The 26,879-nt window shown below is 36.9% G+C and overlaps 3 protein-coding genes across 5 annotated transcripts; all 3 read left to right on the plus strand.

Annotated features, from left to right (window-relative positions):
* The first annotated feature begins 4,486 nt into the window (after positions 1 to 4,486).
* poglut2 (protein O-glucosyltransferase 2) lies at positions 4,487 to 16,916 on the plus strand. Of its 2 annotated transcripts, none has more exons than XM_056242076.1 (10): positions 4,487 to 4,733; positions 6,009 to 6,214; positions 6,284 to 6,489; positions 6,625 to 6,702; positions 7,506 to 7,678; positions 8,087 to 8,324; positions 8,429 to 8,638; positions 12,980 to 13,069; positions 15,062 to 15,166; positions 16,733 to 16,916. In XM_056242076.1, the coding sequence occupies exons 1-10, from the start codon at positions 4,549 to 4,551 to the stop codon at positions 16,748 to 16,750; spliced, it is 1,509 nt and encodes a 502-aa protein (XP_056098051.1). In that variant the 5' UTR covers positions 4,487 to 4,548; the 3' UTR covers positions 16,751 to 16,916. The 2 variants fall into 2 exon arrangements, with proteins under 2 accessions (XP_056098051.1, XP_056098052.1); XM_056242077.1 differs by lacking the exon at positions 4,487 to 4,733 and adding an exon at positions 4,746 to 4,813.
* Positions 16,917 to 17,460: 544 nt separating this feature from the next.
* tex30 (testis expressed 30) lies at positions 17,461 to 19,439 on the plus strand. Its single transcript, XM_056242074.1, has 5 exons — positions 17,461 to 17,547; positions 17,728 to 17,964; positions 18,180 to 18,231; positions 18,473 to 18,681; positions 19,128 to 19,439. Exons 1-5 carry the CDS (start codon positions 17,533 to 17,535, stop codon positions 19,284 to 19,286), a joined length of 672 nt encoding a protein of 223 aa, XP_056098049.1. The 5' UTR covers positions 17,461 to 17,532; the 3' UTR covers positions 19,287 to 19,439.
* A 1,975-nt stretch (positions 19,440 to 21,414) lies between these two features.
* nepro (nucleolus and neural progenitor protein) lies at positions 21,415 to 25,560 on the plus strand. 2 transcript variants are annotated; one of them, XM_056242105.1, is made up of 9 exons: positions 21,415 to 21,538; positions 22,246 to 22,400; positions 22,529 to 22,617; positions 23,042 to 23,170; positions 23,276 to 23,353; positions 24,140 to 24,504; positions 24,588 to 24,652; positions 24,767 to 24,999; positions 25,093 to 25,560. In XM_056242105.1, exons 1-9 carry the CDS (start codon positions 21,454 to 21,456, stop codon positions 25,475 to 25,477), a joined length of 1,584 nt encoding a protein of 527 aa, XP_056098080.1. In that variant the 5' UTR covers positions 21,415 to 21,453; the 3' UTR covers positions 25,478 to 25,560. The 2 variants fall into 2 exon arrangements, with proteins under 2 accessions (XP_056098080.1, XP_056098081.1); XM_056242106.1 differs by having other exon boundaries at positions 24,785 to 24,999.
* Positions 25,561 to 26,879: the final 1,319 nt, after the last annotated feature.

Raw genomic sequence — 26,879 nt, forward strand, 5'->3', positions numbered from 1 at the left:
CGATATCGTTTATGAGTAAGTGGGGTTCCATACTCGTGTTGTAAATCAGACGTCATCTTCATTTATGTACAGGGGTTGATCGGGGTCTCCTCACTCACAAGAAGCAAATTGGCTCACGCCGTGTAGATACTCGTAAAGTTACGAAATCAACAAGAGTGCATGACACAAAATGGATGACCTATAAAAACGTAAAACTGCCATATTAAAAAGCAGCATGTTACTTTAAAACAAAAGGGAAATAAAAGATTAACAAACTTTTATTTAATAACCTAAGCCAATAATATAAACTATGACAAAAACTTTATATTTTTTGAAATAGCAAACAAATATATATAAACAAAAAATGTATACCTGCATTGCTACGAGGCCAAAATATTTCGTTTTTTTGGTGACGCCATACTGTTTCTTTCAGCGATGTATATTTTCAGAATATTTACCACTGTCTTGTCATATACAACACCAATTTATCCACTCTCTTACTGCAAATCAGGCCGCCGACGACTCAGTTGGCCACACCCACGACGTTCAGTCACAAACGCAAACTTTTTCCGTTTCCTTTGCTGCTAGCTCGCAAAAAGCACCACAAGCAACTTTTTAATCCGTCTCCAAAAGGTACTTCACCCTCTCCTAGAGACGTATGACGTGACATGGTTTTAGAAGTGCGAGTAGTAAAATGTATTTGGCGCCACGTGACGAGTGTGTGTCTGTGAGGTCCTTTTCGAGCGTGTTTCTCATATGTAATTCTTAACGTGCCATATTCTAGATGGGTGAAGTATCTTTAACTGTAAACTAGCGATGAATTAATTTGTCTGTGGTTGATGTTCTGGGCTCTTACATGTAGATAAGACAAGCCAGCCAAACTCAGACAGAAGCGTTGGCTCTTCATGCGTGTCTGTGAAAGTATAAATACGGTTTGATTTGTTTTCTAATTCGTCATGATGTTCGTTTTACTTTAAAAGACCAATTTCAGCTGGCCTGTTATTTAGTTTCTAGTCTTTTTGGTTGCCTCGGGGCATGTGTAACAAAGATTGGGCGTTGTTTTTTACCTCAACGAGGACAACGAGTGAATGACCTCTGTTTTCTCTGCCAAAGTTTGAATGCATCGTGGAGAGATTTACTTCACATTCCAGTACAAGGGACAACTTTTGTTCATTTTCTTATTTTTTTTCTCCCATTCAATATGACGTCAAAACGATGTTTTCTACCTTACTACTGTAGTGTCAGACGATTGTTAGCTTGTGTCTTCTGGTTGTCACTCGACTGTTGAAATGGTGTTTAGACTGATCAGTGGGCGCTACTATGTTTTTTGAATATGTGTCTGGAAAGATCAAACCGAGTGAGTCGCCCCGCGGTTCGCGCGTGACTTATAGTGTTACATGTAAGCAACATCTTCCAGAATCGTATTTGAGACTCATGTTGTGTTTCTATGATTGTTCTCTGATGACCTCTGACCTTCTAGTGCTTTACTGTAACAATCTCAGCATATCTTCCATAGTCCATGCCTCTGCCCATTTGGCTTTGTATATACAAGCTGCTACTCAGTAACGTAAATGTTGTGCATTGAAATACAAACTCAAGGCTCATGAGAATACACATCGTCAACCGTTAGACAAACTTGGGCTCTTACGCAATATTACCTTTTCCTTTATACTACTTTTACGTTAAAATAATAGCTCACAATTAAAGAAGGAAGACATTGCATGTGTGGAGATTTGGACTCAAGAAGGCACTCAAGACTCTTAAGATGCCAAAATCATGTAAAGATGGTCTCTGCTGAAGAAACCTGTTGGTTTTATTTCACGTTCACCATTATATTTGTTTCAGCTGATTCTCCAATGATTCCTCTTCAGTGTCGAAATAAGTAAAAACTGACTCTCACAGACAGGGTGTTTTGTTTGTATGTTCTCAGTTTTTATATGAAAATGTTCAGTTCAACCTGGAGGAGAGCGACATGGTCATTGAACTAAATTATGTGATTTGGATATTCCTCTGTGAATGTCGTACCTGTTTAAAGATGGTACCGTGTCTGATATTCTGACTGAAGTTCTGTAGGTCTAACTGTAGTTTCCTCCACCCCAACACCTGGTCCTCTGATACCTTCAGAGAAGGCAGCAACGTCGGTCTTGTTTAAATGGATAATGCCACCTTTCGTTCTTATCGATATTCTAGTAGTGTTATAGAGGTTATTGAAAATAAAATGGAAATAATGTTGATGCAAATCAAAATGAAATAAACATTTATTGATGTACACAACATCATAAGACTGGTTTGTTTCTGTTATATAATGGGCTAGTAAGTTGTCAACCAACAAGCCAACAGTACCAAGAATGTGTATTCTATGCTCACAGAAGACTGCATATTTTGAATATGCAAAATACATAAATATAGGCTTGTAACAATTTGTCTGTCTATCTATCTTAGTTTTTTTCTTCAAATTGCTTAGACACTAAAAGTGGAACTTGAGGCTCACTCAGTGAAACCATTCACTCGTGTACCGAATTTTCAGACCAAGTCTGCAAAACTAAAAGCACATTACGTGCTTTACACAACTTTTGCAAAACTCTAAACACAGTTCTCTACATTACACACGTTTCAAAACTAACAGCTCTTTTGTTTCATTTGGGAAACACCGCCATTTAAATGCCACATTAATTTAATGATTACCTACACCCAATGATCAACACTTATACATGAATTGATCACTTGGAAATCAAAAATCAGTGTTTTTAGAAAGAAATTATTTTTACCCCCTTGAATTTCTGTTTATAGTGTAAATATATATATATATATCAGCTGACATATGTTGAAGCGGTCTTCAAAGCATTACCATCCTCATCCTCGCTGACATCCTGCTCTTCAGTGTACAGCTCATCTATTAGAAAAACAAGACCCAGATTGACCATTACATCGACATTGTACGCACTCAAGTCAATACAATGGCCAAGCTACAAGAGAAACTCCCAGGAGCCATGAAGCGCTGTAAAGCAGAATGATCCTCTCCTCTGATCAGTTGTTGCCATGTTTACCATCCTTCTATCTTTCTTCTATCCTTCTATATATATACATTTATGTGTGTATATATTTACATATATGTATACATCAAATTTTTTAAGTTAAGAAATTAACTTAATAGCATTAGCATAGCACTTGATGAATAAGTACAGCAATTTAAAACATTTAATATACACTGTTCTCAACCAAAGCTCATGCTCCATTCGTCACCATGATGGTAACCCATAGATCTCAAAACAATGAAATTATTCAACTTACTTAAAATGTGTCAGTTTTGTGAACTCAAAAGAAAAAGAAAGTTCTAAATAATTAAGGTGAAGAAAGTTAATTTGATTGAACTAATTTGTATAATTTAAGTTGGCCCTACTCAAACCAATTAATATTTTGAGCGTTAGGGTTTACAGTGATTTTCCTACACACACACACACACACACACACACACACACACACACACACACACACACACACACACACACACAAAGCACTTTATAAATGTGACTTTCTGACTTGGCTTGTATGCATATTCAGTGTGTGTATATATATATAAATATACAAGATACAATATAGATTGTTTTTCAGCAACTTCACAATAGTAACAAATTCTAATTCTGCTGTAAAACAGTTCTAACAAGCCAATATAATAGTGTCATTATTCAGCTCAAGTCAGTTCAGTATTGATTCAGGTCAGTTCCATAACTGTAAAGTTCATCGTTACTGTACATCATTACTGTATACAGTGTACGTGTGACAAACTCCTGTAACTCCACTGCACACTGAACAAACAAAAAGCACTAGTAGTGTTTTACATTTTTTCACATCTGTCTGTAGTTTGGTGTGTGTATGTGGCTAACGTAATCATTCGATGTTTGTTTATGGAGTAACCACGCAAAAACCATTTTTGGAAGAGTTAAAATAGTTTTGAATTAAGTGTTTGCTTTTGCAACAGATGTCTGATGTTTTGCGTAGTTTTGTGTAGAGTTTCATAGTTAAAGAAAAACTAATAATAAGCCTTTACATATCTACCATGGTAGACCTACCATTGCAAGTGACAAGTCATTGTTGATGGAATCTCTTCAATAAAATTGATTTTTATTGCTGTGATGGATAATACTAATTTACCACAGGTTTTCTGTAGAAACAATACCATGGTCATTTTTGTACGTGTTATAAGATCATAATTTGTGATTGACGGATCCGCTGTGTAGCCTACAAAAACGAACAGCGCAAACGTCTTTCCTCTTCCTATTACACAGCCAATCAGCTTCCAGTAAGTTGCGTCATTAGCGTACGCAAGGTGCGAACGACCAATCACATGAGCGCACTGGGTCTGTTGCAGAGATTTTCTCACGAGGGTATCTGTGGGTTAGTTTGCACATCGAACCGCTGGTATTTTGGTGAATGTGAGTATGTGGTAAAATGTATCATTAGTGTTTTTAAGCAATGTTTTATTCATGTTTTATTATGAGCTCTTAAGAGGGTTGTCATTCTGATGAGGTTATGCACTAGCATCCACTACTGAAAGTGCTCTCACGCTCCATGGACATGTTGAGAAAACTTTTGCTGCTCTTGATGCCTTGCATCGTTTTCATGACGCGGAGATCAAAGGCAGCAGCGGCGCCCAGCGCGAGCAAAACTTTGATCTGGGGTCCTGGACTGGAGACAAACATTGTCCTTCCTGCTCGGTTCTTCTTCATACAGACAGTGGACACCACCGGACGAAAGTGAGTGAGTCCTGCTAGAAGACCATAATGGGCCGGTATGGCTTAGTGTTTAAACATCTGACTACTGTAAAATTAAAGTTGTAAGTTCAAAACCCGTCGACACTTAACTTCACGTTCAATTTTTATGCAAAGAAAGACACTACATGTGAATGGAAGGAATATGTGAATATCACCACACCTACCAAGCTGATTACAGGACATCAAGACAAGTATTACAAGTTTTCTGAAATGTTGTTTAAATATCCAAATATCCAAATTGTCTAATTAAATATGCATGGATGTTGCATTTCCTGAACAGATATTTGAACATAGATAAAGCCATGTTCAAGATTTAATTTAGTTGACATTGGAGCTAAAGGGTTTTTTACACACTGGATTTTTCTTAGCCAGAAAATATTTTTTGACAGCCAGAAAATATTTTTTTCAGTAAATAAATGTTTTTAATGAAATAAAACGTTATACAGTATAAATCAGGCGAATGATACATGAACATACTTCTATGTAAAGCCATTTTAGAATTAGATGGGAAAGTTTGGTGTATGTAAATGCTACTGAAGTGACAATTTCTGGATCAGTGCATGAGAAAACAGCCTTTAAAGGTGTGTGCTGTACAGACGCAAATACATAAAGTGTTATAAAATAAACACTTCACTTTTGAATGTGTTCTTTCCACTAGTCTAAAAAAGAAAGCTCAAATTTGTTCAGTTCCAACTAGAACCAAAAATTATATCATACACTAGTAGAACCTTCAGAGTTCCACCTAGATCATCTTATTCTGTAGATATAAACCATCTTGGTACTTGATGAAGCCAGAGACTAATACGCAGGTCTAAAGAACCTATAATGCAGCATCAACTAAAAGGTACTATGTAGCATAAAAATAGGCTTATCTGCAGATCCTAAAGTGATACGAACAACCAGAGCCCTTAAATTTAATTTTTAATTTTTAAATTAAATTTCCATTTAATCTAGGGCAATTGTGTGTTGTAAGTGCTTGACTAGATCTGCTAAAGGACAAATTAGTAGTGATTGATTAGTCTATGTCAGTCTTTTATGAATGTATGTTTGTCTCTAGACTGCATTGTAGCAGAGACTGTGTGTTCTGTGATAAATGAAACCGCAAATGCCTGGTGAATTCCCAGGACAGGTCTTTCTTTGATTTTCGCCAAGGGCAGTGAAGGCATTTTGTTTAAGAATTAATTTTAAGGCATCAGTTTAATTCTGTCATGGCTCAAATAATAATGTCTTTGACATTTTGAATGTCCTTCTCTTTAGTTTCACGACTTCTCCTGGAGAGAAAACATTCGAAGTGAAAATTACATCTCCAACAGACCCGTATGCCAGAATCTGGATCCAAATTTTAGACCGGAACGACGGATCCTTTTTGGTTCGGTACCGCATGTACGCCAGTTACACTGATCTGCACATTCAGATTCTGTTGAAAGACAAGCTGGTGGGGAAATCACCTTATGTGCTTAGAGGTGAGAAGAATCAAGTCTACTTCCATGATACAGAGATGAACAATGTCTAACCTAGTTTTCACCACCCAGGTGCAGTGTATCACGAATCATGTGACTGCCCAGAGCCCAGTGGTGCATTATGGGAGAAGAACATGCACTGTCCGGCCTCATTCTCTCAGATAGAGAGTGATTTATCCGGCTTTCCCAGTGTGGATCCAGATCGTAATGCCCATGAGATCCTTCAGCGTTTCGGGAAGAGACACAGCCTGTGCCACTACACCATCAAAAACAACCAGGTACACGCACATATACGCATGCAATGTGCTCATTACAATCTTTCTGTAGCCTTGCTACATAAAGAAGCAAGTGGATGCCAAAGTTTGAAATATGTTTCATAATGTCACGTGCCTTTGTATGCTTTGTTACTGTAGGTTTATATAAAAACACATGGAGAACATGTTGGATTTAGGATCTTCATGGATGCCTTCCTTCTGTCCTTCACGCGTAAAGTGAGTATTAGCTCAGTATACTGCAACTTAAAACATTTTATGCACATAAATGATGTGAAGTAATAATAATGTTATTTATAAACACATCATGTATGTTCTCAGTCATTTACTTTCAGAACCATTAGATGGCACTGTAACATAGATCGGTTGGAGGCATGCACAAAACAATTGTTTTTGTGCACGTATTGCAAAGTATTTAAGTATCTGTGCACGTATTACAAAAAAAAAGACTTTTATGTAGTTTTCAGTACTTATATTTTCATACACTACCTACTGTACCATTCAAAGGTTTGGGGTACATAAACATTTTTTTTAAAGAAATGAATACTTTTATTCAGCAAGGACACATTCAACTGATTAAAAGTGACAGTAAAGACATTTATAATGTTACCATAGAATTATATATCAAAAATAAACAATGTTCTTTTAAACTATCTATCACCAAAGAATAAAAATTGTATTCTACTAAAATAGAAAACAGTTATTTCAAATTGTATAATTTACATTTATTCATTTAGCAGACGCTTTTATCCAAAGCGACTTACAAATGAGAACAATAGAAGCAGTTAAACTAACAATAGGACAACAATATGCAAGTCCTATGCCTATGACCCTTCCCAGTTTAATCTAACGCAGTACCTGTATTAATATTTTTTTTGTATAAAATGTATAATTAAATTGTAAAAAGTAAAACAAAACAAAAATTCTTACAGGCCCAAAACTTTTGAATATTATGTATGTTATAAGTTAAATGTCTGAAATGAAAAATAAAAAGTCAATTTAATGCGGTTGTGTGTGACCAGGTCAAGCTTCCAGACATTGAGTTTTTTGTGAATTTGGGGGACTGGCCCCTGGAGAAGAGATGGCCCTCTGAGATGCCCAGCCCAATCTTTTCATGGTGTGGCTCCAATGACACACAAGACATCGTCATGCCAACCTATGACCTCACCGAGTCTGTTTTGGAGACTATGGGCAGGTAAAGAAAACTGAATTGTAACTCTTTTTAAACTTTTTATGGAACAACATAAAACTTTTTATGGAGAACAAAGAGTTTTAGGAAAATTTTGAACATAGAAAAAATGAGAAAAATGCAGTAAGGTAGTATATTCACTATTGGTCTCAAAGTTGGATTATGAGTGAATTCTTTTATAAGATATAAAATAATTTGATGTTAGGTAAAATTAGTGTCTGTTCATGAAAACAAGAGACAATTTCTATTCTAACCTTTACACAAATTTTACAACAAAAAATGTGATGAGGGGAAAAAATAATAGAAAAGTTCAGTATTATGAATAGTAAAATCATGAATCATGAATCATTACATAACATTAGGAAATCTCACTGAATAAAATATTTTTTCTTTGATCATTTTGTTTTGTGGCAGAGTGAGCCTGGACATGATGTCTGTCCAGGGACACACAGGTCCAACGTGGAAGCAGAAGATGAGCAAAGCATTCTGGAGAGGGCGAGACAGCAGGAAAGAGCGTCTTGAGCTGGTTAAACTGGCACGAGCGAACCCTGCCATGCTCGATGCCGCCTTAACCAACTTCTTCTTTTTCAAACACGATGAGAGCCTTTATGGGCCCCTCGTCAAACATGTGTCCTTTTTCGACTTCTTTGAGGTGCGTGAATTGCACATAACTTCAATACACACAGCATAGTTTTTTAAAATGTTTTATGTAGTGTTATTTTTTAACTGAGGTGACTTGTATGTTTCTCTTAACAGTATAAGTACCAGATAAATGTGGATGGGACGGTCGCAGCATACAGATTACCTTATCTGCTTGCAGGTGACAGTGTGGTGTTAAAACACGACTCCATCTATTATGAGCACTTTTACAAGCAACTCCAGCCGTGGGTGCACTACATCCCCTTTAAAGCTGACCTCAGTGACCTAGTGGAGAAGATCCAGTGGGCTAGAGACCACGATGAGGAGGTACTGTACATCATCCCCATTCACACACAAACATCTCATTTGAACACTAAATAATGTGTATTAAAAATTTTGGGAGCACAGAATTTTTTTTATCTGGATTTACCATATTGGGATTATTAATATTTTTAATAAATGTTGAAAAATCTCGAATCAAGGTCATGCATTGCAGTTATTTAACCTTGTGTTGCGATCCAGAAGGATCATTACAAATAAGGAGAGACGAATACCTTTACATTGCAAAATATCTGAGCTTTTTTTTACATTCTTCCTCAAAATGAGCCGAGATTTGACCATCTAAAGCCACAGGTATCGACCTGAAGGACAAGAAACTGCCAAGTCCAACGCATCCCCAGAGCAGACTCTCGCCGACAGGAAACATTCAGCTTTTGTAGGGAACGAAGAACACCTGCGCGACGGTGCTCCCAATCACGCCGCAATCAGCCAGTCACCTGCAAACAATACAGATGCAACACACACACACACACACAAACACGCACACAAAGCAAGGAACGGCCGACAGGGACGTCACACCCTCCCCCATAAAATAAAACTCAAAGAGCTATTGCAAGATTTACCCTATAATTACTCTGTTTCCAAGCATATCGATGTCACTCTGACACTGTATCAAAGCACATCTCCTTCACTGCCGCACCATCCCTACTACCCGACCTGGGTCCTAGGAAGAGAAAACAATGACAGACACAATAAAGGCATAGAGTAGCACATTAACTCTCAAGATAGAGGTGCACGGGACAATGCATCCGCCAAAAATGTTTTCAGTTCCCTTTATATGGCAGATCTCCAAATTATAAGGTTGCAGAAATAATGACCAGCACATCAACCTTTGATTAGGATTTTGAAGGGTTGTCAAAAACGTAAGGTTATGGTTATGATCACAATAAATCACAACGGACGTACCACCCCCTCCCACATAAACGTCAAAATGCTGAAGCGCCCAAACCAGCGCCAACACCTCCTTTTCAATAACTGAATAGTTTAGCTGATATGACTAGAATTTTCTCGAAAAGAAACATACCGGATGTTCAACTTCCTCATCGTCATCCTGTAAAAGGACAGCTCCCGCCCCTACCTTGCTAGCATCTACATGCAATTTTAAACGATCTATCCCACTGAGGACCGGCAAGGACTGGAGCACTAGTGCGCTTTAACATTCTCAAAGACATTTTGGCAGGTTGAACTCCAAACAAACGTACGTGACGCTTTCAACAGATCGGTCAATGGGGCAACAATTTCTGAAAAAAGTTCCTCCAAAAATTCCGATAGTACCCCACCATCCATAGGAAACACATCAACTCCCGCTTTGTACAGGGTGGAGATACTTATTGATTGCCTCAATTTTTGCATTCACCGGTCGAACAACGCCATGACCAACTACCTTACCTAAATAAGTCACGTGGCCCGAGCGAACTCACACTTCGCTAGGTTCACGGTCTTTCAAGCGATTGAACAAAGACTGAATTCAGAATAAATGTTCCTCCGATGAATCACTATACACAACTAAATCGTCCAAGTAAACCGCACACCCCTCAAGCCCAGCTACCACACAATTCATTAACCGTTGAAATGTGGCCGGTGCGTTTCGCAATCCGAAACTCATAACGTTATATGAATATGCACCATCTGGAGTAATAAAAGCAGCGATTTCTCGAGCACGCTCTGTCAACGGGACCTGCCAATAACAAGTCAAACTTGCTAAGATTTTCGCTGTACCCACCGATCCACGCAATCCTCTATACGTGGAAGCCAAAAAAAGGTCTGGTTTAGTGATTGCATTTAGTTTTCTATAATCTGTACAGAATCTAAATGTCCTGTCCTTTTTCTTTACTAACAAACAGGGAGAAGACCAACTTGAGAGTGACGGAACGGCTAGGTTATTATCAAGCAAATACTTAACCTCTGACTCCAGCTGTTTTCTTTTTTCCCACAGTACTCTATAAAAGCGCTGACGTATCTGAGGGGAATTACCCACATCAATGTCATGTTGTATTACGTGCGTCTGAGAAGGGACATTGGAAAACAAGGACGAATATTGCGGAATTAACTCACGCTTTTCAGTAGGAAGATGTTCAAGGAATGTTGGCAAATTTCTCAAAGTTTCCAAATTACTCATTTGAGGACACAAAATGCAGTCTTCAGGTTCCAATGCCTAATCTGTCAAAGGCTACTCGTCCCGTGATGAGCCCTGATCCACGGACAAAGCAACCGATTCTGTTTTATGAGGCGATACCCGTTCCTCCCGCACATAATAAGATTTAAGCAAATTCACATGACATAACTGGGTTTTAGTCCTTCTCTCTGGCGTACTGATGACATAATTTTCATCAGATTCCCGTCGTATAATGACATATGGCCCGGCAAATCTAGCTTTAAATGGAGATGAAAAACGGGCAACAAGGCCAGCATCTGATCACCAACACAAAAAGAACGATGTTCCGTCCTACGATCATACAAACGTTTCATTTTTGATTGTGCTTGTTCCAGGTTCACTTTTGGCACTTTAACCACTTCAAAAAGTCGTTTTTTAAAACCATCAACATACTCAGTCAACTTTTTCGGTGGTTCAGTAGGTAGCCTGCCATCTCGCAATACAGCTAATGGCCCACGAACGGTATGCCCAAAAACGAGTTCATTCGGGCTAAATCCAGTACTCTCCTGGGTCACTTCTTTTGCCGCTAACATAAGCCAAGGTAAGCCCTCCCAGTCTCGATCCAATTCCGTACAATAAGCACGTAATAAGGACTTAAGTGACTGGTGAAAGCGTTCTAACGCACACTGACTTTGAGGATGATATGCGGTGGATATATTATGCTTAATATTAAGTTGACGCAAAACCTCCTCAAACACACCAGAAGTGAAATTAGTACCCCGATCTGACTGTATAATTTTAGGTATTCCGAAAACCGACATAAATTGAGACAATGCTTTGATCACGGATTTTGCTGTGATTGACCGCAACGCAAAGGCAGCAGGATACCGCGTAACCTGCCACATAATGGTCAGCAAATATTCACTACCAGATTTGGAACGGGGCAAGGGTCCAACACAGTCCATGATTAGGTGGTTAAACGGTTCACACACAGCAGGAATCGGCCACAATGGAATCGGCTTTGGATTTTGATTAGGCTTACCTGACACCTGATATGTATGACACGTTCGTATGTATTTAGACACAACGCGTTTTAGGCGAGGCCAAAAGAAATTACGCATAACGCGATTATAAATTTTCTCCACTCCAAGATGTCCAGATAAGTCATCATGAGCGAGTTTTAATACGAGTTTTGAACGAAACGCCGTTGGAATTACTACTTGAACAACGGTTCAAGCTTTCAATAGCCTGAGGTGCCCATTTTCTTATTAGAATTCCCTCACAAACAAAATCCCCCTGTGCGGCACTGTTGTTGTCGGTCATTACCAGTGAAAATAGAACATTCAGAGTAAAATCTGTCTTTTGTTCCTTAATCAACTCACCCTGAGACACAGAGAAGAGTATGTGGCCACGAGATGCCTTCCTCCGCCAAAGATGGTTCCGCACTTTTTGTAGTGGCAACTGGCAGCACGCGTAACCACACATGCTGAAAAAACATCAGGTAAACTCTGCACACTCTCATCAATGTCCCCAGTAGAAACAGGTTTAGATGAAACAATCAAAGGTAAGGGCACATCACTCCAAACCCGCCCCCCAGCCAGATTGTTCCCCAGAATCACTGAAATTCCTTCCACTGGTAGAGCTGGTCTCACCCCCGATTCGACTTCACCTTGAACTAAATGAGAGTACAAAATAACCTTATGTAAAGGTACAGACATCTTAGTCAGACCTATTCCACAAATCAACAGTGAATCACCAGTAAAAGTTTCGTTTGAGAAAGGCAATAACCGATCCCAAAATAAACGAAGCAGATTCGCAAACGAAGCAGTCTCGCAAAATTTTCACCGGAATTTTTTCACCCTGCAGAAGAGATACAAACAAACCTTCAGAAACAAAAGGTGAAAAATCTGAATTGAACAAACTGTTTTGTTAATTTCTTCAACATCTGACGTGAAGCAAGAGGGAACCAAGCCACCAGTCATGGGTACTACAGCAGCCAACGCCGAAGGCTTGGAAACACTATAGTGATACATACATAACTGTTTGAATTACAGATGTTGAAGTTTTTCTTCTTGTTTTCAAAGCAGAAGGTTTACATGCAGCTTGTTATGTTGCTGTTCAGTAGTGTGAGATGCGGGTGAAAGGGGTTGCAGTCAACCCTTGATTGTAGCAATATTCAACTGAACAAACAATCCTGCAACCTGCAATTTCTGTTTGTTTTTTTAATCTTATAGGCGAAGAAAATTGCCCTGGCAGGTCAGCAGTTTGCACGAACCCATCTAATGGGTGACAGTATATTCTGTTACTACTTCAAACTCTTCCAGGTAATTTTTTTTTCTTTCTTCAGATCAGTGCTCTGGTGTATCTGTTGTGGCAAAGATTACACCAAGAGCGGAAAGGTTGTTGTTTCGCTGACACTACAGACTCTTGGTTGTATGCAGGGTTTCCACGGGGCATTAAAAAGTCTTAAATATGTATTTTTCCTTCTAGGCATTACATTTTAAGGACTTTTACCGTGTCTTTTTTTACATGGTACATCACAGTGCACGCTTCACCAGAGATGAGTAAGGGAGGGTTAGTCGCTTGAGAGAAGAGAGCAGGCAAAATGAGTGCTAATTTAACTCCCAAAAGTGCTAATTTAACTCTCAATATCTCGAAGATGACCCGTTTCAGAGATGGTTGGCAACAATGACAGCAACGAAGCAAAGCAATTTATGCCACAAGGCGTTTAAATTAGGCACTTTGGGAATGAAGGCGAATTTCTAATTATTTAGATTTAATGAATACTTTTACATCAGCTGGTGAAAATTTACAACATTGCGTGTGCATCCGCACTCTAATGTATGCAAGCCCAACATGGATGAGAATTATGAACGATTGAAGGAGACGCACTGAATAAAAATGCACATTCACTCTCTGACAGTAGATGGCGTAAGTTTGTTCTTTATATGTGTACAGTATTTTCATTTATTCAGGTCTTAAAAAGTTATACATTTGTTTTAAATTTGTTTTTTAACTCCTCTTTTCTGCTCACATTATTTTGATTTTATGAACTTATCAGTGTGTACATCTTATCCTCTCTTGATCTTCAATCTTCTTGCAAGTTTTATGTTCTCAAGGACTCGAAAGACAAAGGTCAGATAGTGCACGTCTTGCCATCTGCATAGCACACACATTAAGCAGTCATTTTACTGTATGTGTTGATAAGACTATGGTAATATGACTAGAAGCACTTTCCTTTATCATATAATAAAGACTCATGAGCGTGTTTCTGTAAGATTCAATCTTTCTAGGTCTGCTGTGGGTATTTACTTTATACATATTCAGTGTTGGATATATTTTCCCCATCATTTCCTAATTGTAAATTGTTCTGAAACTTGATATCTAGTAAATTAACCACAAAAACAAGTCTTATTCTAAATCAGTAATCACTAATTGGTGGTTTTGTTTCTTTACTCTGTATATCAACATTCTCAAAACAAAGGACAAAATTAGTAATGATTATAATAACAGCAGTAATATTCTAATAATTAAGACATTGCGATTTTTAAATATATGATTTATATCTAATCATTTATTTTTAAGTCATTTTGTTGTGCATATTTTTCATTTAATACATATGTATTTTTGATGTGTATTATGTATTGTTTGATTTGTTATTTTGTTCTGTACATGTTGACATGTACACTTTGAGTTTGAGAAAGGCGCATTGCAAATAAAATGTATTATTATTTGACCTTTTTAACACTGAGAACTAAATATCTGTAAAGGCATTCACCTCACTAAATATAATATTTTCCTTTTTTTCCATCAGATTTGTTTAAATATTTTTTTTAGCTGGTCCCAAGTTTCCTGAGTGCTCACAGTAGTCATTGAGCACAAGTATCCCTGAGGTCATGAACCTCAGCACTTTATGGTTTTCCATAACCATCGGCCCAAACATTAATCTTTAAACACACGTTCTGGCCTCAAAGCACTTCTCAGCAATAAACCTGTGTGTTTGAGGTGTGGAAGTGTTGGAGGTCAAGACCACAGCGGCTACTTGAATTTTATGTGATTTGTACTGCAGATAAAGATGCTTGTTTAGTGTGATGATGTTGCAGTTAATTAACATTTAAAAGTAAAAATAAAAATAATAGTGCTTTACCAGGACAATGAAAAGGGGTGTGTGATTGGGTGGATTAATCACAAATTGTGTAGCTGAACTTGCATATTGAGAAATAAATTATATATCTTTACTGCTCTGTTTTGCCAGTGAAATTGTGTACACCAAATGAAATTTCTGCTCTCATCTAGCTCTGTGTTTTCGTTTTTAGAAGTACTCTGAACTGCAGGTCACTGAGCCCAAGGTTAGAGATGGCATGGAGCTGGTGGAGCAGCCAAAGGATGAACTTTTCCCATGTTACTGCGCAAGTAAACAGGTCTGTGTGTCCTTGGTTATATTATTAAAAGAAATCACCAAAATGTGTACATTCATTGTTCGTAATTGAACCTATTTTACACAGTAGCAGAGATTGATACTAAAAAGTCATCATTGCACAATAGTCTATTCTTAGGAGTCCATCAAAATAAAATATCATAACCAAACTCCATTGGCCGCATTTACATTACATGGTTCAAGTGACCCAATTCCTATTTTTGTTCCCCTCTCATGTGGCACAGATCGGATATGACTGGCGAATGTGTAAACAGGAAAAAAACACATGGATTCCGATATTCTCAGATCGGTTTCAGGCCTCATTCATTTGTTGAAATAAATCTGATATAACTTAAATACATGGATTTTCGTCTGCCATGTAAGCGGACAGATCAGAAATTCCCCTGTCAAAGTGAGTCGTATAATAGAAAAAGCCACGGTGGCGAATGACGTCAACTCAAGTTGCGTACAAGTCGCATTTTATTTGGCTATTACATTCAGAAATAATGTATACAGGTAAATAAATTGAAATCATAAACACTAGGCTATTTTAGTTTCCCTCACTCCACAACAACATCTTTTAAATTCAACGGATATTCAGAACAGAACAAGAATGAAAAAAATAAATGTAGGCTAGCTATATAAACATTAAGCAAAAACAAATTCATTTAAGGCTAAACTAAAACAGAAACCGGCATTGGGCTCATGTAGCCTACCTCATTCAGCACAAATAAACTATTATTTACAGCTAAACTATTATTTATTGTTTAAATTATGGGCTTTGTACTTCACTCGCATTCCATTATCAACATAAAAAATCATCGACTGTGTTTATGCTGCTATTTGCGCATGTTAAACTAAACCCCTGGACAACAAATTTTGTTATTTTTAATGGGTCACAGATTCAGACTTATCCGTTGTAATTTAATTTAATTCTAATTTAACATCTTGCCAGTTACCGGTTAATGATCGGTTAACGGACGTAGGTTAAGGATAAAGACGAAATGAACATCCCTAAAGTCTACCTTGGTTGTTTCACTAAGTGTTGTGTAAATGCAGATATTGGATATGGGTCACTTTTAAAAGTTGTAAGGTGGTCATCAAAAAAATTGGATATAGTCAGCAAATCGGAATTGGGCATCAAGACATGCAGTATAAATGCAGCCTTATTGAATGTATACAGACATGTTTTCAAATGTTTTAACAAAGTTTCAGTTTATTCTGTTTTATACTATTTATATAATTAAATAATACTGTTAATCTTTGAATTTTCTGCACTATAAAATAAAATATTTATTGTTAAGAAACGACAGGGACTATAAAAGTTGTAAGGTAGCTACAGTTTACCACCATATGGTATAATGATGTAAGGTTAATTAAGTATCTGATGGATTTATTGTCATTTCATAAAGCAGACAAACTGGATTTATGAGGACAATACACTTTTATGACTTGGACTGATCAGCAGATTACTCTGATAAAATGTTTATATGAATTCTTTAAGTCTGCAATGCATTAGTCCTGGATCATATCAAACATTTCGAATTGTTTTTGTTTTTGTATACTGTAGGTCAGAGATGAGCTGTGATTCCTCCTGTTCCATCATGTAACAGCGGCCATCAAATTTAGATGGATTTGCACCAGAATATGTTTCTAAGGCCACAGACTTGGTGCATCAAGTGTCTTGTGACTGCAATGTCTTAACTGAATGTTGTTGTTGTTGTTGTTTTTTGTATTAAATCTTTCTATTTCTACACTCTTGCTGGTCTGGTTTATATGAATTGTATATTAGGTCCATTTTTGTTTAGAAAGTTTGATAGAAGGGCTTGCTTATTGCTTTAAAATCAGAGTAAACTTTAATATAAAATAACTATGCAATACTCACATGTTCCACCAAGATTGGACCAGAATAATCCTGTTATTTATTCGGAAAAATTAACTATAACAAAAAGGTCTTTACTCTTTTTTAGACAAGACTTTAATGTTTATGCGTATAAACTGACTTAAGCCTATCTTGAGAAATGTTTACTTGAGTAAAAAAAAAACGCCCTGGACTTAATTTCCTATCTAACATTAAGAACCAAACACACTTCCTTTTTTGAAAGCCTTTGTTTGTGAAGTGTTTCCTTAAAATAATAAAACGATGACATTCATATATTTTTAGTGTGCTCCATGTGTCTGAATTACCCCTTTACTTTAGGTGGCGCTGTTAATAACGTGATTCATTTGATCCGCATGTCTGGCGCGTCCACGTGTGAGTCTGTGAGAAAATTCTACCCGGGAATTTTGGAGCTCGACCCGTTCCTTCAACCACGCAAGAACTTACATTGAACTTCTACACTAGTCTTTGACGCAACAATTAACCCCTAAATGGAGTTTTCAGAGGTATTTTCTCTATAAAAAACATCGAAACCTACTTATAGTAACACTTTTCATTAAACAAATTGGAAAATGAGTGCTTCGCAGTGTTTTGCAGTTTCTAATGCCAAGCTTTACCAAGAATTTATTTATGAGAGCTTCGTTTTTGACACTTTTTGAGAGATTTTAATCAGCGGAATATTACAGGAGAGTGTGAGCATCCCGTTCGAGCAGAAAGAGCTGGAATGCGTGTTCACGGTCCCTGCTGACTTCGGCGCGGAATGCACCGCTGTGGTGTTGACGCACGGTGCGGGCGGAGACATGCACGCCAGACAGCTGGAGAGCCTAGCGCACGCTCTCGCACGTTCAGGAGTTCTGTGTCTGCGATTCACCTGCAGGGCGGTGAACTTCATGTACAGATTCAGAGCTTATCTCACCGTTGTGGTAAGAACTTATTTTTCAATATTATATGCACCACCGTGCACGTGAAATGTTTATATTGCAACCACATTTTATTATTGTATTGTTTTTAATACTACACCAAAACTATACAAATCCATCAGATACTTACATAAATGTATAGCAATAAATGAGAAGAAAATTGTTACGAATATTACTAATATTGCATAAATAACACTTTCAATTGTGCTATCTACCAGAATTACTTAAAGAGCCATGAGAGATTTGCACCAAACAGAATTTTCTTGGGAGGTAGGACTCACTCTTTTTTTTCTCAAACACTCTCTAATGGTATTTTTGACAAGCCTGAGAAAGTATACCAGGTTTTCTGTGAGAGATGAATTTGTTTGTTTGAATGAGCAAAAGTGTTCTATTTTTGAAGGAGGAACTGAAAAATTAGCAGATGCCGTTTTGGTTTTTAGAGGCTTTACTGTACTTCTCGGAAATACATTTCTTTATGTCTAATAAATTCTCTTTGTCTATTTGTTTCCAGGGCGCTCTATGGGTGCTCGTACAGCTGTTGCTGTTTGTGAACGTATGCAGAGACAGAAGGATGCAGTCCAGGGTGTTCTGTGTTTGTCATTCCCTCTTCATCTACCAGGAAAACCACTAACATATGTTGAGCGGAGCAGAGGCCTGCTTGCGCTGTCGCGAACTTCTGTGCTTTTTGTTTCCGGCACTACAGATAACTTGTGTGAAAAGGTGAACACGGATGAGAAGTTTTCCATTGATCTGGGGCTTAAATGAAAGTTGTTCCTGTTGAACCTTTAAAAGGAATAGTTCACCCAAAAATAAGAAATATTTTGATAATTTTCTCACCCTCACTTTATTCCAAACCTGTAGGACTTTTTCTATAGAGCACAAAAGAAAGTTTGAGAAATGTGTTTTTTTGTTCACACAATGAAAGTCAATGGTCACCACCAATACCTTTTGGTTTTCAGCATTCTTCAAAATATCTTTGTGTTCCACGGAAGAAAGAATGTCATACACAGGTTTGAAATGTGAGGGTGAATAAATGACATTTATTTTTTATAAAACATTTTTGGGTAAACTAGCCCTTTAACTTGAAGTTTTTAAACCTTGATTTACCTAATCTATCACATTCTTCTTTAATGATAAACAAAGCTTATAATTTGCTTGCCTTTCAGAGACTTCTAGAAATTATTAGGCACGTCATGAAAAACCCTTCTGCCGTTCACTGGGTCAAGGATGCTAACCATGGACTCAAAGTACGAGGCAGAACAGAAGAATCAGTACTGGAGGAAGTCAATCCACAGATTATTGCATGGGTACTACAACACAAATGAAATGTGCATTTATAAATACATAAATATTATTCTTACTGTTGGATGAAAAAAGATGGTGAGATGCTGAGCCTTACCCTAACCATCTGTTCCTCATTATATTAACTCCATTACAGATCATTTATATAACAATAATAAAGATCATAATATTATAAATATATATCGTTTTGTTTGTGTTACAGAAACATAAATAATTAGTATTATGGTTATTAATACTTTATTTGAATTGGATTACATACTGTACCAAACCGTCAAGTTTGATATATATATATATATATATATATATTTGGGGTGCAACGGTACACAAACATGACGGTTCGGTACATACTTTGGTATTGAAGTCACGGTTCGGTAAAGCATAGCATACTGTATATATCTGACCTATATATATTATTAATTTGTTTAAACTATATGATAAACCAAGTACACCTTTGATATTACAGTGGCTATAATACTACACTCTCATGTTAAATACTCCTTACACTCCCCTGTCAAAATTGGGATTTTATTGGTATAGTTCACCCAAAAATGAAAATTCTGTCATTTACTCACCCTCAAGTTGTTCCAAACCTTATGATTATCTTTCTTCTGCTGAACACAAAAGAAGATATTTTGAAGAATATGGGTAACCAAACAGTTGATTGGGCCCCATTCACTTGCAGTATGAAAAAAAAAATACTATTGAAGTCAATGGGGTCCCATTAGCTGTTTGGTTACCGATAATCTGTCTCCCTTAGTTAGCACCAAATAAACAAGAATGAACATCAGAAGGTATATTGAAATATACAGTACAGCTTACTGAAATGTATCGTCATGTCTCATGTACAGTACTCATTCAATGAGTGTAATGCTATGGCCTTTCAATGACCATAGGATGTTAGTTTGCTAGACAAATTAACTCTAGAGAGGAGCATTTTGATAAATATATGCGCTGTATTACATTTAATATATTTTTACTCTTATATCATTAAAAAACATGTTATATGAATACCAGCTGACTGGTTTCCCTGTATGTTTACAGCATTAGTTGAGAGGTAACCGGTGGTTCTTTTTTGAAAAAGTAGTGATTTAACTGAATCTGTAAGTCAGCTACACTGTTTACTTCTGAATATTATATTTTATTCTGGCGCGTTTAACGTTATAGTTTTCTCAGAGTTTAGGCTCCTGTGTAATAGTAGCCTTGGCTATTCATCAACTCCAACATACCAAACCAACAATTACTAATAACAGATTTTGCACGGGCATTGCATTAGTGCTTTAAACAACAAAATAATACAATATACACTTTGGAGCCAGGGGAGCAAAGAACACATACACACACACACACACAAAAGAAAGATGACATGCCAAAAAATACAAAACACACTTTCTTACATTCATAGAGATTACAAGACCTTTCTATCATTCAAAGATTTTGAAGACAATAGGCAGTCTTAATAGCTTTTCCATTAGTACTAGTACTAGAAAACCAATTTTCTAATTCTTTAAGGACTGTTGAGAAAATGTTTGTTTTTTTTAAAGAACTTATACGAATTTGAAATTTGACTAATACAATTATCAGATTAATTACAATAGCTTCCTTATTCGCACTGTTATCGTACACAATTACATTTTCAAAATGCAAATCAAAATTAAAGAGTAGACCTAACTTTTTCTTAATAAACACAGATGGCAGAAAATGTGGGGTACTGTTTCCAAGTGCAAAGAGCAAAAATAGCAGCACATCAATATCTTTCTGAAAAGGAAATATTTGACAGGGTATAATTTATTATCTTGAAAGAAATTTATTTCACCTTTTTTGTAACAAACAAAAAAACATATGAGGTAATAACCAAACACTTTCCCAATCAAGGTCATCAACACATTTAATCCAATAGAGCAAGAAGAAATAGAGAGCGAATAGATTTGTTATTGTTTTTGGACTGTACAAAACTCAGTTTGATTAATTATGGGCATATCAACAACCGAAGGGAAATTGTACCAGAATTGATTGCAGAAACTAGAAGAGAAAAATCCTTGTGAGTCACAGGAAAATTAAAGCGCAAAAGAAACTCGTCACCCTTAACAAATCAGCTTTTTCTAGTGTACGAATGCGGTGTATGTACCTTTAAGAACTATGACGTAATCGTTCTTTCTCGAGTCCCCGGCACTCCGGCAGTCAACTGTAAACATGGCGCAGGAACCCTGGAATAAAATTTATATTCCTTTTCCAAGTGCTGTTTCTTCGATTCGAATCCCTTTTACTGATTCAACGGGTATGTTCTAATATTTTAACCCATATATTTACTACACTTTACTATGAAGAATACATACACGGCATGAAATGAAATATAAAGCGAACAGTCAGTGTGTTTTCCTGCGACAAACCTGAACACGTGGATCCGTTAGCAGCTAGATTAATGTGAAACGGTGCGCCGTGACGTGATATAATTTATTGGCAGTGATAAAGCATTTAACTCGTAACTTTTGATCTCATTAGACCATGGATGGGCAACTTCAGTCCTGGAGGGCCATTGTCCAACAGAGTTTAGCTTCAACCCTAATCAAACACCTGAACAAGCTAATCAAGGTCTTCGGGATTACTAGAAAGTTAACGTTACAGGCAGGTGATTTTTTCAGGGTTGGAGCTAAACTCTGTAGGACAGTGGCCCTCCAGGACCGACGTTGCCCAGCATTAGATACTAGTGTTAGCGTATCTTCTGCATATTGTGCAATTCTTGTATTATTACTAAGGTACATTAGGTTAAATGTTTCCATGACCATGTTATATAGTAATTGCACGTGCTCAATGTGTATTATGTGCAAGTTGTTTGGTGAATGTACTCAATTTAACTATCACTTATTTATCACTAACGTTACATGTTTCACCAAATAGCAACTCTATTAACTATGAACTTTTTAAGTCAACGTGTATTAAGTGTGCAGTATGCCACTTTAAAAAAAATGATGTTTCTCTGTCTAGATATCTTGATTAACTGTCTGCTGGCTGACTGTGAGACAGTGTTGACCCTGTTATGTAGTGAAGTTCTGCAGACAGAAATCCGTGTGCTCTACGAACTACTTTACGTTTTGAACAACGGCTTCAGACAACACAAGCCATTCCGAGCATTAAAACAGGTCGGAACCCAGTGCTGCAATATACATGTTACATACATTACATAAGTTATTGCATAATTATTCCAAGCCCATAATAAAATCCATGGTTTTAATTTATATGAAATGTATGAAATATGCACCATCTGCAGGTTGAACAATGTGTAAACCGCTTAAAAGAGATGAAGTTACAAGCAGCAGTAGAAGATCTGCAGGAACTGTGTCCAAACAAATTTCAGAGGTAAGGTGTGTAGGCTAAAGCACCATGAAATCAAAATTAACCATTCTTATTTTTGTATGGAATATTGCAGTGTTTATTAGAAATGATTTATCAGTGCACACATCATTATTTATTTTTTTCATCTTTATGTGCCATCATAATCTTATCAAAATAACTCCCCCACCATCTCTTCTCTGGAGATGTGTTTATAAGCACTAGGGCGGGACAACCTGTCACTCAAATGAGATCATAGCAATAGCAAACCACAACCATCCAATCAATTCCAGATGGACAAAATAAGTCTAGTTTAGTTTACAAAATTAAGTCTCTAAATTTATTTCTCGTTCATTTTATTTTTATATGTAACAATCGCAAAGTCTGTCTTCAAAGAAAATACTTTTTGTCCAGTTTATGGTTTTGAGAATGAGTTTTGGTTTCTGCGCAGGGATGCTGGATTAGAGGTTGGCGAGTGTAATGTTCCCAGTCAGCCCATGTTGGAGTGGCTCTGTCTCAAACTACTTGGAGCCTCGAGTCTTTCAGCCCGAACGCTGGAGCGGTGCACCCAGGCTTTCATGTATCCTAAATGTTCACATTCACAACCATTTACTTTGCTTTGAAAACGTATAAAAAGTATGATCAAAGAACTGTGAATGACTGTGATCCTTCACACCCCAGTTAGACTGACACGACAGCACCTGCAGCTGCGCGAGTTCATTGTGCTGAATGTGGTGATGCTCAGCATGCTCAGTCGTCTCTGGTGAGTTTATGTACCGTTATTATTTACCATGTCTCTGTTGGATTCCCATATGTATGATATGGGATGTATGAAAATGCCAAGGTGGGAAAACTGCATGGAGGGAGCATCATTTCATATTTCTGTGCAAACTTGATGGTTGAGATTTGGAATAAATGTGCCTTAGTGTGTTCAGTATAATCAAGGAAACTGATTTGATGTTTTATTTTTACTTTTTTTTTTACCTTATTTTATGGACAAATTTGTATGTACCCAGAAGTGAGCTTGAACAAAGTCCCGTGAAAGAGAGTCTGTTCACTCGGCGGCCATATTTGCAATGCCTCCGGGCAGCTATTTCGGGCATTCAAGACCAAGTCCTATCTACTTGAATTGGGGAATCCTGAAATCTCCATAACTGCTTGTCATACTTGCATTTAAATAACATATTCAATATTTAAAATTGACTTCTGTGTAAGACGTTTGCATTGGTACATTATTGACAATAGACAATGGACCTTTTTTACCTATATATTTAGCAGAAATTTTGCTAAATTCACCGCACATTTAGGGTTATGATATGAGTTAGGGTTAGGTTTTAGAACTAACTGTATTACAAAAAACAAGTGTGTGTGTGTGTGTGTGTGTGCACGCATGTATTTCTAGCATGAAATGAAAAACCAAAATGTTAAGAATTGTTTAGGAAAATTTCGGAGTATTTTGAACCTTTCCTGAACAATGAACAACAAATATAATTCTGTAATGGTATAATGCTTTTTATTTTTTTATTTTTTTTTATCACTTTTTTTTTAGGGTATTCTTCAGAGGTATTCTGAGAGCCCTCATCCCCATGTACAAAAGAGCCACTGAACTCCTTCAGAAGGTGTCACAGTCCAAGCCCATGGCCTACCTGACCGACTTCACCCTGCCTGGAGACCTGAAAGACTTCCTGTGCCTCGCACACCCTGATCTACTGATGGAAGAAGGCACCAAAGACCTTTTAAAGGTCCCAAGGCCAAGCAAGTCCAAATTATCTGTCCTTTGCAGGTTGTTTGGGGACAGAGGGCAAGAAGAGAATAATGGAGAAGAGGAGCGAGAGATGATGCCAATATTTTCTGCTGGTTATGATGAAGGTTCTAGTCTGGATCTGGGGGCTGCAGTTTTACAACAACAGCCAGGTTTTGTTACCAATGATGATTTTGCGTATTTTAGATAGATATATATAGATACTATGTAATCATATTTGCTTGTAATTCTTCAGATGTCTCACCCTATGGACTGGAGATGAAGGTTGTGCTTCCACAATCTTGTAAAACCACCAAACAGGTATTTGATCTTGATTTGTATGTTGCCATATGACAGATCAAACTGAAGTATATTTTTGAGAACAATAATATGCTGACATATTCAAAGGTTAATATTGATGCATTATTCCCAAAGATGTCTCTGGATCCACAGATGAAATCGGACTTCTCAAGCCAAATTGCAGTCTGTCAGAAGAGGAAGTTCTTGGAGTCATTGGAGAAGGTGTCCTCGTTCAGAAACATGGCTGCCCATCTGAAGGAAGTGATGCACTGGTGCCGGAGCTGTAAGTTTCATCGAGAGCGTAAGCACCTGGCCTTCTTGCGCCTGAAGTGTCTGAGGATGGAAAGTCTGGAAGCTGAAGGTGTCAGGTACATAAAAAAAACTTTAAATGAAATATGTATTTATGAGTCATTCTTAGCTTGTGTGTCTAATTATGTTTTTTTTTTTAATTTTTTATTCAGGGTGGAGAAGAGTTTGAAGAAGTTTAAGCTAGAATTTCAAAAGGCATTGATGCTTCCAAAGACTCTCCCACCAAAACGTTCCTGTTCCTTCACTGCACTTTGGAGAACTCGATGGCACCTCAGAACCTTCATGGCACGCAACAGAACTATCAGATCTAGATCTGCATATACCAGGATGTGGTCTAAAACAGTTAAAAACTTGTCTGTGTCATTGAAACATGTGAGGAACTGCAGCCAACCACAACAATTCCCAAAAAAAGAAGTGTCAAGAAACAATATGGCACCTGGAGCCAAGGAAGAAAAAATGGACTCACAGACTGTCTTGCCGAAACCAAATATCCAGAAGAATGATATTGATGATATTTTTGAATTCTTTGGATTTTAAGTTGTACTATATGTAGGTTGAATGCATCAATGTTATTATGTCTAAAAAACCTAGGCACAAAAAGTAACCTCTGATCACTGTGAATTTTTTTAAAGAAATTGCTTCCTATACTGAATGTGATTTTGTCATTTTGTCTGCACAATTTAAATTTTCTACAGAGATTATGTTTGGCAAATGTTCTTTTCTTTTGAATTATTTTGCATGGAATGTGGAGATCCAGAGAAGCAAAGTGAGAAAATAAACCTGTAAGAAAGTTTGTGATCTGATCTTGTCAATTATTTATAATCTGATGATTGGATGCATGAAGCTTTAATAGACCCAAAGGAAATACATGTAAAACAGTAAAAAATAAATACTAAATAAACATTTTATATATGTAAATAATTTCTATATATCAGCATTGCTGGGAACGCCAACAAAAATGTCACATCCGTTTATGCCGTGGTGGAAAACAAGCTATTCGAATGAACGCACGTAGACCTTGTTAAGCGCTTTATCTTTACTCTTTAATGATTCGATTAATTTTTAGCTTGGTGCAATGCCGAAAAGTTGCTGTGTGGCCTTCTGCACCTCTAAGTTTTGTTGACTAATTGTTTTATATAATGTGCAAGAATGTCAGTTCTGTCTGTGTAAATACAGATTCAGAGAGTAGGTAAAATTGACTTGGTAAAGTAAACACTGTTGAACACAAAAAGAAAATAAACACTTGTATTTACACAATACATTTATTTTTGCAGAAATGTGCTGCATGTAAACTGAAAATTCTCACTTGCTTGTTCAATTTAACAAACCCCATTATGTCTTTCTCTAACACACACAATACATACTATCATATTAGTTACATATTGCTCTTTCAATGACAAGAATTTTTAGTTTACATGTAACACATTTCTAGAAAAAAAACATTTACTGTAAAATACCAATGTATTTATACAGCACTGATGTAACTGCTGCTGTTCAAACTTGGTTGATTGATTGATAAGATTGTGATTCCTATTTTATTAAAAAAAACAATTTGCCAATTTAGCAAACATTACAAACATTCCATGTCATAAATATTTATGGAATATAACATGTCTGCATTTAGTTATTGTGCAAATTGTAGACAGTTGTACTTGATCTTTTGAACACGTGCCAAAATACATGCAATTTGCTTTAATCAATACGAAATTCAAATCTGATGTGAACAAGAAACGAATTGTTCAGAAACCTGAACTTATTGTTTTGAGAGAAAAAAAAAGAGTCTCATTTGAGAACTGAGCCAAAGCGATTGATAAAAACTGTAATACATGAACTGAAACTAATGTACACAAACGCATGGCTCGAAATATCTCCTAAGTGCAGCACATCTGATCAGCACATTCAGAAATAGTCTGAATAGAGGTTTATATCAGAAAAGGAT

Source organism: Rhinichthys klamathensis, unplaced genomic scaffold (genome assembly GCF_029890125.1).
Source record: "Rhinichthys klamathensis goyatoka isolate OS25496 unplaced genomic scaffold, OSU_Roscu_1.1 h1tg000693l_1, whole genome shotgun sequence".
NCBI classification, from domain to species: domain Eukaryota; kingdom Metazoa; phylum Chordata; class Actinopteri; order Cypriniformes; family Leuciscidae; genus Rhinichthys; species Rhinichthys klamathensis.